The 13,338-nt window shown below is 42.7% G+C and overlaps 1 protein-coding gene across 1 annotated transcript; it reads right to left on the reverse strand.

Annotated features, from left to right (window-relative positions):
* Positions 1-1,114: 1,114 nt before the first annotated feature.
* On the reverse strand, positions 1,115-11,153 carry YEATS4 (YEATS domain containing 4). Its single transcript, XM_030548765.1, has 7 exons — positions 11,015-11,153; positions 10,070-10,189; positions 9,373-9,439; positions 9,189-9,283; positions 5,889-5,981; positions 5,723-5,810; positions 1,115-3,873 (listed from the first exon to the last, which is right to left on the reverse strand). Exons 1-7 carry the CDS (start codon positions 11,063-11,065, stop codon positions 3,704-3,706), a joined length of 684 nt encoding a protein of 227 aa, XP_030404625.1. The 5' UTR covers positions 11,066-11,153; the 3' UTR covers positions 1,115-3,703.
* Positions 11,154-13,338: the final 2,185 nt, after the last annotated feature.

A 13,338-nucleotide genomic window follows, 5' to 3' on the forward strand; every position in this document is an offset into this window, starting at 1 on the left:
TATTTCTTTTCATTAGGCTTGAGAGGATTAGATTATCAGTAAGTGACAGTAGCTGTTCATTTCACCATAAATAAACATTAACAAAAATTTACATCTATAATAACCAGTGTTAGGATATAGATATTCAGGCCTGTCTGCAAAGGCCTATACTTTGATAAGAATACACCTAAATTCTTACTTAGCTAGTTATAGAGGTATAAAAGAACGAACCAAAAATCACTGTCTGTCTCTGTAATGGCCTTCTCTTATTGTGACAGGCTAAGGCCGTCAGCTAAGATGTAGTTAGGCAGCCATAAGCTGGAAAGTGTATGGTCACATCCTTACTTTCCAAACTAGTCACATTGAAATAAGGTGCTATTGGGCTATTAGGAATACAATCCTGTCCTGCTATTCCTATCACCTCCAGAGGAAGGGTAGAGCCTAGAAGATATAAAAGGAAACTTAGTTTAATAGCATCCTGTTTGGCAAGAACTCACTTATCAATAGACACAGCTGGAAAACCCTTATGTCTGTATAGATGTAGTTGTGAAATCCTCACTTCTGTATTGTTTTGTATGTTTATTTGCATGGTCTCTGTCTGGTTCTGTAATTGTTTCTGTCTACTGTATAATTAATTTTGTTGGGTGTAAACCAATTAAGGTGGTGGGGTATAATTGGTTAAATAACCATGTTACAATATGTTAGGATTGGTTAGTTAAATTTCAGTAAAATGATTGGTTAAGGAATAGCTACGCAAAACGCAGGTTTTACTATATAGTCTGTAGTCAATCAAGAAGGGGATGGGAAATGGGAACAGGGACTGGGGATGGGGGAATTAAAATCATGTCTTGCTAAAGGGGAAAATGGGAACAGGGGATGGGAACAGGAACAGGGACACAGGCAAGGCTCTGTGGTGTCAGAGCTGGGAAGGGGGACACTAAGGAAGGAAACTGGAATCATGCTTGCTGGAAGTTCCTCCTAATAAACATCGAATTGTTTGTGCCTTTGGACTTCAGGTATTGTTGCTCTCTGTTCATGCGAGGAGGACCAGGGAAGTGAGAGGGTGAAGAAATAAGATCCCTAACAACCAAAGTTTACAGATAGGCAAAATAAGAAACATGCTGTTTGTGAAGAGTTTGATTTAGAATATTTATTTTGTATATTTTGATGTGATGTGGACAATTTGTGTATTAATGACAATAAAGCTTTAACTTTTTGAAATCTCAACATCTACTGTCATTAAAGAATTATGGTCTGATCTCAACTATTGCGTGATCCTTCCTCCCCGCCCCAATTTCCTGCAACTGAAAATTTAAGTTTAAAAAAATGTTTAAAACTAAACATCAGTATGTCAAAATTATAAAAAATAAAAATTGAATTCTGCTAAGCTATTTATGACACAGCCTTTCAAGATCTGTTTCAACACTTTGGAGGCTCTAGAATTTTGATTATAAGTTACTCATATTCCCATTAATCTCATTTTGACTCACGTACTCTAGAATTAGGATTCACAACTTCAACTCCCAAACCAGGAGAGGCATTCTTGTCACATACGTTGGCTCAGCGTGAAGATTAAAAACATTGAGATGATTTCCTCATTTCCCCACAATCTCATGTTGCAGGGCTGTGCAGGAGTAAATATTGGTACAATTTGAGTTCCAGACCAATTTTTGTCCCACCCCTACTGCAAATTTCCAGGTTTCCTTTACCTCCCCATCTATATCCTATTCCCAAAATAGAAAAAAAATAATCCAGGATCTTAAAAGCTACCTCAGGAAATGGAATGCGATTCCCCTAAATCTTGTGTGATAGTACTCCTGAAATTCTAGTGACACCTCACAGCTTCAACTCTAGCAAGTAGCTCCAGGAACCCTCTTCAATCACTGTAAGAAGTTACCTAGGGTGCTTATATGATCCACATCACTGTAGTATCTGAGCATCTCAATCCTTAATGGGGTAGGAGTGTACTATTATCCCCATATCACAAGGGATACTGAGGCACAGAGAGAGGCTAAGTGACTTGTTCAAGTCTCTCACTGTGGGAGAGCAAGAAACTGTACCACAGTTTCCCCAGTCCTAAACTAGTTTCCTACCCACTGGGCCTTCCTTGATTGGATACTGACTCTTTTACCCTGTCAGAGGTTGGGAAGGTGACAAGGAATCACCTGAGCTGGTGGGGGTTGGGTAAGCCATTGGCTTCTATATAAACCCTATCCCTCCAACCTGAGACCGCTCTCAAGCCCAGAGTAGCAGCTGCAAGAAGTCAGAGGAGCTGCTGTTTCTGGAATACAGATATCTATTTATTTCCCTGTCAATTTAGTACGTTTCCACCCCTGTTCTCCTCTCATGAGTCTTGCAAGGCATCAGACAGGCAACAATTTGTCCAAGGTAGCCATTTGGACCATCTTTTAGGAGTCAGCCAGCTTTATTTAAACATCAGATAGTAGTTGGTTCCATGGGAAAGTTATAACTCTTTGAAAACACCTTTTAACAAAGGGTCTTGGCTTGTGCCTTCTCAGTTGATTCCCCACATATCTTGGCTGCATTGTGGGGCCAGAGAATAAAGGAAAAATCCTTCCAATTCTGTATTAAGTGCAGATATAAAAAAACTGCATTATTTGAAGTACGTTACACTTCTATTAAACTGTTTTAAATGTATTTAGTTTACTAAAGTCATGGTCAGACAGTTCACATTCATCTCAAATTTAAAGCAATCCCAATGCTTTGAATCTTCGTAGTCTCACATTAATTCCTGGGGTTTGTGTGTGTATTTAACAAGTGATTTTATCGTAAAGTGGTACTTTAAAAAATAGCTGGGAAGATAACCCTTTTATTCAAAGATCACAAGTTGCTCCATCACTGCCAGGCTCTTCTATTCCTCGGAATAAAGTCAGAGCTGACAAAGGGAACATGTACTGCCTTTTCAGTAAGGTTGTATGCTAGAGTTACTGAGTTGGTAACAAATAACACAGTATAATACTAATATATTAAGTGGCAAAACATGACAAGTCTACTTATATTCCAAGATGTAAGGTATGTGGTTGCTGCATTTATACAAGTTTGATCTACATTTGTATAGTTTGTCTCTGTACCATTTGTAAAGTAGAACTGCTAGTTAAAAGAATCTCATCTTCCTGAATCTTTACCAGCTCGCTTTTTCCTAATACCAATACCAGAAAACAGAAGCGCAGATGTAATTTTAAACTGACAGGCCTAATCTACCTGCATACCAAAGATTTTAACCTCTCCCTTCAAGTTTACTCATCATACTGGATGTGAAGCCAACAACTAAGCAGAGGAGTTTCAGATTCCTAACAGTGAAAAAGCTACTACAATTGTAATGTTCAGTTTTAAAGGTTTGTCTCTAATCATTTAGGAAGAGTAAATGGAGTATGAAAACTGATTACATGTTGTAAATCATAGTAACCTGAGATTTAATACGAAGTTACCATGCTGCACTCAAAATTTTTTTAAAAAGTCTGATTTCAAAGAATTACATTCTTTAAAAATGATAGAAAAATAGAAATGTCACATACTTCTATAGTTTAAACCCTGGACAGTTTTCATCTGTAAAGCTAGCCTCACATACAACAATCTTTTGAAATGAAATTCATGGATGAAACTGTACATAGTCCCTCAAATTTCACAGAGGAGATTATGTTAACATTGTTCCATGATCCAAGTCCCTTTATTTACAGCTAAGTCTCTATCAAATTGATACTTGTTAGATATCTTTAGACTGGTCGTCTTCTTCAAGTTTCCTGATTTCACTCTTTAAACAGTTGATAGTTTCACGACTTGCTTTTAATCTCTCTTTAAGCTCAGCAATTTCAAAACTGGTTTTCTTTTTGGCAGCTTCCAGCTTTTCCCGGGTTTTTACTTCAAGATCTGCAACTGGGATGGGGACAAAGAAAAAACATATTCAGTAATTGCAGTTTTGCATTGCACTAAAAATAATATTCAAAAATTCAAAAAAAAGAGGTAATGGAGGGCAGAATCTGTTTCACAGAATCTTCACTGCTGGTAATGCATGGGCCCCAAAAGAATCCAGAAGGACCTTCAGATCCCATTTTGGAGTTTGCATGGTTGGAAGTTGGACTCCTATTCCCTACCAGGTGTAAAAAAAAAAAAGCACCTTGCCCTCTGCGCCTTGCCACAATAGTTATTCTACATGTCTCAGATATACAGTGGCACAGACTCTGTCTTTGCAAGTATCCTACAGAAACTGCAGTACTGAATACCGTACATTCCAGCTTTTTAGCTTATGCGCAAGAACACTGTAAGATTGTTACTTTCCCCACTTCTCCCTTTTTGGGCTGGCAAGGCAACAGATATCTGACCAGAACACTGGCACTCCGCATCACCGCAAAAACATCACTCCTCCCATTTGTGGGATATTAAACAGCCCATGCTCCAGGAAGGTCCTACTCTATATCTGCTTCTACAAGAGTATTTATGATAAATGAGAATAAGGAAACACCTCTAATACTCTGGCTGTAGAGCAATAAATCACTTCTATCCATGCCTAGTAGAAACATGTAGCTACTTCTTAGTTAAAATGTGAAAATTTGACATGCTCAAAAGTCAAGTCATAAAACATTTTCTATTGTCCAATTAACAAACTAACAAGCTACAAATACAAAAAATAATCCTCAGTACTTTTGTGAGATAAGTATTTACAAATGAGGAAACTGATATTTTTATCATCTGTGCCCTGGAAAGAATGTCTAAGGCAGGAAAGTCAAGTGATTTACCAAAGTCGAGACAGCACTACAGTGGAACACTGAGATCAGAATCCAGCATTTTCTGGGTTTCAAAGCTGTATGTACTCCCTTAGTCCTCAGTTTTAGGTATCTCAGAAGTATCTTAAGTAATATAATTTGCTGACAATACTTAAAAGAGAGGGGTAACAGACAGACAGGAGGATAGAACCAAAGTGTAAGTGGCCTGGAGAGATCAGAGCAGTAGAGTTATAGACAGCAAAGTGAGATTTATAATGAATATATATTAAATCCATGTTCTGGGTATAGGAAATCAGAAAACTGATTCAAAATCTGAAGGAGGGGAGTATAAGCCAAACAGCCACACCAGTCAATATTAATAAAGTTTATTTTCATTTTATCTCCTTAATGCCCTCAACACTTAGTTAACATAAATAAAGAATTATAGTTGCAAAGAAAACAATTAGGAAAGAGGTTGGATAGGGAGGTGACTCAAAAAAGAGTCTGTTATCTTAAGAAATGGCCTACAGTATGAAAGTCTGAGAACTTCATTTAGAAAAACAAGTAATGGTAACTATTTACTCCAGCCCAAAATAGTTGCTGGCTTCAGCTAAAGGTGTTAGTACTGCAATATTTCATGTTACTATTTCAACTTTAATCACTGAGTTTAGATGAACAGGAGACATTCACACCTCAAATCTATAGGGCAACTTCATTCCTTGTGTTACTCTCTGACTTCACTGGAATTACATGAAGGATAAATATTTCTATCAGCCTTCACAAAGAATTATTCAGAAGTAAACAACTGTGAAAAATGTACAACTCTGAAACCTTTAGATCATAAAATTAGTATACTCTTGTACATTAATAGAGATGTCTGTAGAGATACAAGATGTTTTTCAAAAACAGAGCTCTTTCCACAAATTTCACTTTACAGCAGCAAACAAGGATAATTAAACATTAACGGTTAATCATAACTTCTAAATTCAGGTGTAACATTAGAATTATCATTTGGCACTTACACTCTGTTTCATGCTTATAAGCTCCTAGCGTTAGCTGACGAGATGTTGTCAAAAGCTGCTGCATCATAGCAGTAGGATCTTGAAATATCTAAGAGGAGAAAAATACACACCTGTTATCAATCTCACTATTTAAAAACAAAACCTTTAACCTGTTCTCTTTTCTTACCATCTCATCATAAAACTCAGATACTACAGTCTTCTTTCCCAGTATTGCACTGGTGTCGGATTGAAACAGCTTCAGCAAATGATATAAAGTTACCTGTGCAAGGAAAACAGATAGACCTGAATAAATGTAATATGATCACTTTAAGAAAAAAATAAGTGATACACCCGAATGGAATTAAAATATTCATTGCTGTTTTTGCTGTGCAAGCATATAGGATTTTTTAAAACCTGTAAGAATACAAGAACTAAACTGATCTCCTGATACCATTTAAACTTCAACAGAATAACTGAATTTATTATTAATTGTTAAACAACTTAAGCATCCTGAAGCAAACATTTGGCTGGATTTGAAAAGGGTCTAGGGAAAGTAAAATAGAAAATAAGATAAACCAAGACTGATCTATAAATGCTATTATAATAACTACCTTTTTTTAAACATTCAACGAGTTGGTGCACAACAAGCCAGGAAGTGCATCTGCAGAACACTAGCTAGCCACATAACATCATCCCGTGTGGACACGGCTACAGCACTAACAGCAGTAAGTAAAAGCACACTACAGAACTTTGCAAGCATGATGTAACTGGCTACAGAGTCACATTAGCTTTCTGTGCCCCAGCTCACCATGTAGACAAGTTCTGAGCACAGAAAAGATCACCTGGTTCATGTGGAACCCTGTGCATACCGATGCCTAACAAAACACAGTTAGGAAGCGCTCCTCAATAGTAATCTAGATTTAAATCACCCCTCGGTGAAGTTCTTCAAGAGTTCCTTTTCTATTATTCTGTGGGAGTTGATAAATACTGGAATAGGCTGTGAGTCTACCTACAAACCCCTGGTTATGCATGGGAGGCCAGGGCCATCCACATGGAGGCAACACGGATTCACAATGGTTCTGGCTCTAATCAACAAATCCCAACAACTCTGCCCTTTCCACTCCTTCCCTTAAGCAAACCTGTTAAGTGCCATAGAGATGGCTGATCCCTGCTTCCAGTTGGAAGAACTGTACATAAGAGGGCCGGGAAGGAAGAGAGATAATCCAGGCTATTTTATCTACTTTGATCCTATTACTCCTGATACCTCTCTGGAACACCTTACAGTTCTTTTCCTTCCTTCAACACCATTCAAGTGTGTGTAACCTATCATATGCGACATGCATCTGAGGAAGTGGGTATTCACCCACAAAAGCTCATGCTCCAAAACGTCTGTTAGTCTATAAGGTGCCACAGGATTCTTTGCTGCTTTTACAGATCCAGACTAACACGGCTACCCCTCTGATACTTAACCTATCATATTCCTCCTTAGTGTTAATCAGGTCAAGGAAAGCATGAAGAACTTTTTGAGTGTTTTGGACAAGGGGAAAGGACTAACTAAAGCACTTGTGATCACAGTAATTTACAAGCTCTGTTTTCAAGAAGTAGGCATTCCCTTTCCACCTTCAGGCACCACACTGCTACTTGACACATGCTTTCCCTATTTAAACTTAGGGCTTGTCTACATCAGAAAGTTGCAGCGCTGGTGAGGGAGTTACAGCGCTGCAACTTAGGAGGTGTACACATCTGCAGGGCACCACCAGCACTGCAACTCCCTGTTTGCAGCGCTGGCCGTACTCCCGTTTTGTCTCGGGTGTAGAGGATCCAGCGCTGGTGATCCAGCGCTGGTAATCAAGTATAGACACTTACCAGCGCTTTTCTTGACCTCCGTGGAATAAGCAGGTATCCCAGCATACCTGAGGAAGCCTCTGGTAATCAAGCTGGTCTCCTTCCCTGCGGTTTGCTCTCTCGTTCCCCGAACCCCCGAGCAAGCAGGTCTCCTTCCCTGAGGTTTGCTGGGTGGTTCCGGGAATGCGGGAGCAAACCGCGGCGAAGCTGGTCTCCTTCCCCGGTTTGCTATCACGTTCCCCGAACAAGCAGGTCTCCTTCCCTGCGGTTTGCAGGGTGGTTCGGGGAACGCGACAGCAAACCGCGGCGAAGCTGGTCTCCTTCCCCGGTTTGCTGTCGCGTTCCCCGAACAAGCAGGTCTCCTTCCCTACGGTTTGCAGGGTGGTTCGGGGAACGCGAGAGCAAACCGCGGCGAAGCTGGTCTCCTTTCCCGGTTTGCTCTCTCGTTCCCCGAACAAGCAGGTCTCCTTCCCTGCGGTTTGCAGGGTGGTTCGGGGAACGCGAGAGCAAACCGCGGCGAAGCTGGTCTCCTTTCCCGGTTTGCTCTCGCGTTCCCCGAACCCCCCTTGAAGCCGCCCAACAGCGCTGCAGTGTGGCCACATCTAACACCACTTGCAGCGCTGGTTGCTGTAAGTGTGGCCACTCTGCAGCGCTGGCCCTATACAGCTGTACTAATACAGCTGTAACAACCAGCGCTGCAAAATTTTAGATGTAGACATGGCCTTAGTTTAAAAGTGTGAAAGCCAGCTATGCACTGGGATTCAACGCATTACAAAAAATGACTACAAAAGCTGAAAGAACAGGAGTACTTGTGGCACCTTAGAGACTAACAAATTTATTTCAGCATGAGCTTTCGTGAGTTACAGCTCACTTCTTCGGATGCATAGAACGGAACACACAGACAGGGGATATTTATACATACAGAGAATACGAAAAGGCGAAAGTATGCATACCAACAAGAAGAGTCTAATCAATTGAGATGAGCTATCACCAGCAAGAGAAAAAAAACCTTTTCAAGTGATAATTAAGATGACCCATAGAAGGTGTGAGGAGAACTTAACATAGGGAAATATATTCAATTAGTGTAATGACCCAACCATTCCCAGTCTCCTGTTTAAGCCTGAGTTAATTGTATCTAATTTGCATATTAATTCGAGTTCAGCAGTCTCTCTTTGTAGTCTGTTTTTGAAGTGTTTTTGTTGCAAAATTGCCACCTTCAAGTCTGTCACTGAGTGGTTAGAAAGGTTGAAGTGTTCTCCCACTGGTTTTTGAGTGTTATGATTCCTGATATCAGATTTGTGTCCATTTATTCTTTTGCGTAGAGACTGTTCGGTTTGGCCAATGTGCCAGCAATGCCCCTCTGCAATGTACATGATGGCATATATCACGTTGGTAGATGTGCAGGTGAACGAGCCCCTGGCGTGGCTGATGTGTGTACTATTACTCAGCTTTTACCTAATCACATCTTCAAGATGCATCCAAAAGTGATAGTTAGGCATATAGTAATGAAAACATTAAACATGCTGAGACTTAGTACTAGAACTTTTTCTGGTCAGCTGCATCCCATGGCAAAGTCTTATAAATGCACAATATACTACACATAAATAAAAGGTTTATTAAAAGCCAAAAAAAATTTACTTACAGGTCTTTCATTGGGATCAATAAAAAATATCTTGATGATGATTTCAAATTCACCCCAACCCGTTTCAGTGATTTCATATGGTGGTTTGGTAACAACTGCAGTGGAAAAACAGTGGTAGGAATACAGATGACTTACACTCATTATGTGGAAGCTATGTACAAACCATAAAAACAAACAAGCTTACCTCTTAAAGGATTACCATAGCTTTCATGTAGTTTAAATTGAATTTTCTTCACATAAGCAGACATATCCTAAAAAGTAAACAATGTGGCCAATTATTTCCAGATATTAAAGCACACTGAAGAGTTTCTCCCATTGTTTCTTCCCCTCCACATACCTATCGTATTTACTAATATGTTAAACTTTAACTACCTGACAAAACCAGGCTAAACTCCGGGATTAAAAAAAATCCCCATAATCTCTTGCTACATTTCTCTCTGATGACATCAATCTAATTTATTTTCTATATGATCCTTGAAGAAAGAGAGATTATTTTTAACTACCAAACACTTATCTGCAGACTTTTTCCCTAAAGCCTGCTCTATATTTGTACGTATAGTTAATTCTTTCTAATGTGTTATACTAGAGATGAAGAAGCTATTCAAATTGTGCCTATATTTTCTTCTGATCCCAACACACACTAAGGACCTTTCTGGCATTTCTCAAGTGACATCGCTGTCATTACAACGTTTCCTATATTTTAACAGGTAAGGCTCCAATCTTGCAATTGTGCGTGCTTAACTTTGAAGTCAATGGGACCACTCACATGTTTAAATTTAAATATGAATGTAAGTGTTTACAGAATTAAGGCTCAGATCTAGACAGATGACATTTCTAGTTCACTTACACATATTTTGGTCAATAATCAACTTTTTGCCTACCTCATTTCTGTAAGGCTTTACATAAACTGTCCACTGATGTGTGTGTCCATCTTCCTCTCTCTTCTTTCCAAAATAACGTGCAACATTTCCATAAACTATAGGTTTCACAATAGTAACTCCCTTTAAAAAAGACAAATGATCATTGGAAACTAATTATGTTGAGAAGCCACATGATATATAACAACAGCTGCTATTTTTACTTCAATTTAAGCTATTCTGCCATTTATATTTTCTTTTGTTTAAAACTAGTATTTTTCCATGTATTTTATCATGAGAACCATGAGACTCCATCTGACAGAGAAATTAACGTTTCTGAGCTGCCTAAATACCCTTTTCAGTATCGAGGCTATCGCTGGTAAGGAGAACAAAGGGGTTAAAAGCGTATTTCATAACTGCTCTGCTGGGAGAGGAGGAGTCTGCAGTCTCCTGAACCAAGAGTCAGATGAAGTTGGGAACCCGAGTTACCCTCCAGCTCAAGCCGCCCAGCCCTGGAGAGCGACGCGCTCCCCCCGCAGAGCAGGCGTGGCGGCACTGCCCTGTGGCACCCGCTCTGCGGGACAAACAGGAAACCTCGGTGCCCAGCGCGGGTGTTAAGGCTAGTCCCGATCACCGCGTGCTGCGAGAGGCGCTTCCCCCGGCCCCCGAGCCATGGCTGCTGCTCACCCTGGCCGGGCCCGGGGGAGACGCTGGCTTGGCCCGCGCTCCTACCGGGGCACTGGCTCTTTGTGCGGGGGGCGGGGAGTTGCTAAGCGGTGACTGGGCCGGGGCCGCCACCCCCCGCGGCAGCTTGCACCCCGCGGCGGGCACTGCGCGCTGCACGGGTGGCTGCCCGCGGGCAGAGCGGAGCCCCCAGCTAGCCCAGAGCGCCCGGTGGAGGCGGGGACAGGCGGCCCCCTGCCCCCACCCGGCCGAGAGAGGAACCCGCCCCCGGGCCCCGCCCGGCACCTTCACTCTTCCCCCGGAGTCAGGCCCGAACTCAGCCATTCTCTTGAACATATTGCACCGCAGGGAACCGCCCGGGGCCGCGCCGGCCGCTCGCGCTCAGCCCCCTGCTCCGCGGCAGCGAGGCCAGGCCCAGGCGCAGCTCCGGCCACGGCTCGCGCCTTCCGTCCCGCCGCCAGACCGGAGGGGGGAGTTTCCCGCCCGGCCCCTGCCGGGTGACGCTAATGCTGCTACGTCACCAGACAGGCAGCCCGCGTGCGGCGCGAGGTCACCGCGCCTCCCTCCTGCAAGAAGCCGCGGCCAACAGTAGTCATGTGTCCCGGGGTCCGTGATGTCACCTTGCCCCACCCACTAGGAGAGGGGGGCGGGCTGGGCGGGAGCCTAAGCGGGGTCATGCGCGAGGGGACGAGCAGTGAGTGGAGAGGGGAAGGCGAAGGGGCTGGTCCCCTAGGAGCGCAGGGTGGGGGTAGTGAGTGGATGGAGGCTGGAAGCTGAGGAGGGATAATTAGGCAGGACATTGGGCTGTTTTTAAAGCCCAGGACCCTCATTGTGGGAGGCTTGCCCCCGCCCCCATCCAGGCCTGAGGCTGTGCCAGGCTTGGGGTTGTGGAGTATCAGCTGGGGAAGCCGCTTCAGAGAGTGCAGCAGCATATGCTCTTCAAAATGGTGTCCATGTGGTGTGATGCATGGGAGCTCAGGGCGGCCCACGCCAATCCCAGAAGTACCAGAAAGTCTCACGTTCTGGGAATGCATGAGTGGCTACCCTCCCGGTAGTGCAGGCTTTGGCAAGGAAAGTGCCTGGGTAGGATTGGTTTTGACACCCATGTGCTGTCATTCTGCTGTTTCCTCTCTGAGCCCAGATTTGGAGGTACTGATGTGTGCTGTAGTGTAGGGACGGTTTCAGGATAAAGACCATGGTGAATTTCTTCACTTCTGGCACAATGGCTCTTTCTACAATAAGGATAAAACTCGCCTGTGCAGGAAACAGCTTTCTCAGGGGCTTTCCCAAGACTGCAGTGAATTCCCCCAGAAACTAAAGACCAGAGTAGACCTCACCACCTTTGGCTCTAAGTGAAAAGTGCATTTCTTTGACCTGCCTTCTCTAACATAAATAGATAATTATGGGGGTATAGGTTTCCACATACATATGAAAAAAATCAGAAACAAAATACTCCATGGCACACATTTCTACCCCTGTGAGGAGGCCAAGGGAACAAACATGAAATGTTAGCCATGTTGCTTAATGCACTGTTAGAAGGTGCTTAGATAGTATGGTGATGAGTGCAGAATAGAAACCTGTTTAGAATAAAACAGACATGTCCAGGAAATAATGAACAAAGTATTTGAATAATACAGGAGAGGCTGCTTTGTAAGACTCAACACATGTCATTCAGGATACAAAAATCTCACACGCTAACTAGATCAGTGGTTCTCAGCCATGGATTCAGGGCCCCCTGGGGGGCCGCGAACAAGTTTCAGGGGGTCCGCCAAGTAGGACCAGTATTAGAGTTGCTGGGGTCTAGTGCAGAAAGTCAAAGTCCCACTGCAGGGGGCTGAAGTCTGCAGTCCTGATCAGCTTGGCTTCACAATGCCCCCTGTGGCATGGGATCCTGGGCAATGCCCTGCTTGCTGCCCCTTAATGCCGGCCCTGGCTTTTATATGCAGAAAACAGGTTGTTGTGGCACAGGTTTGAGGGGACTCAGAAAGAAAAAATTGACAACCCCTGCACTAGATGATCCTTGAAAACTTTTCAGTTCGATCTGTTGCTTATTAATAGCTCATTATGTGATACATCTCACAGGACATTAGCCAACAAATAAGGGATGTTCAATGAGTTATTGCTCAGACGTAGGAGATTAGCAGGACCCAAAATAATTAGGGAGCATCATGTTGCAGTATCCTGGTGCCTGATAATGGAATGACACTGGAATTTAGCTACCATTGCCTGCACAGATAGGTAAGGTGGATGAGATAATATCTTTTATTGGACCAACTTCTGTTGGTGAGAGAGCATACACAGAGTTCTTCAGGTCACCTATATTGCCTGCATTCACGAGGAGCAGGAATGTAGACTCCAATGATCTTTTGTTTATAGAAGATAGGGCAACTCTAACAGAAGTCCCATTATGTGCATGCATAGCTTTCACTCCCCATTTTTATATGTTCCCTTATCTGGGAATGCTGCAATATGTTGCTCCCAGGCCACAGGTATGCTACTTCAGCACCAGTAATCAGCAATTTTCCTGGTTTTAGTGCAATCTAAGTGCCAAGCACAGGGTGCTTCTCTCTTCTGACTCCTTTCAAAGGCACAGAAAAAACACATGCATC

This window comes from Gopherus evgoodei, chromosome 1, assembly GCF_007399415.2.
Source record: "Gopherus evgoodei ecotype Sinaloan lineage chromosome 1, rGopEvg1_v1.p, whole genome shotgun sequence".
NCBI lineage: Eukaryota > Metazoa > Chordata > Testudines > Testudinidae > Gopherus > Gopherus evgoodei.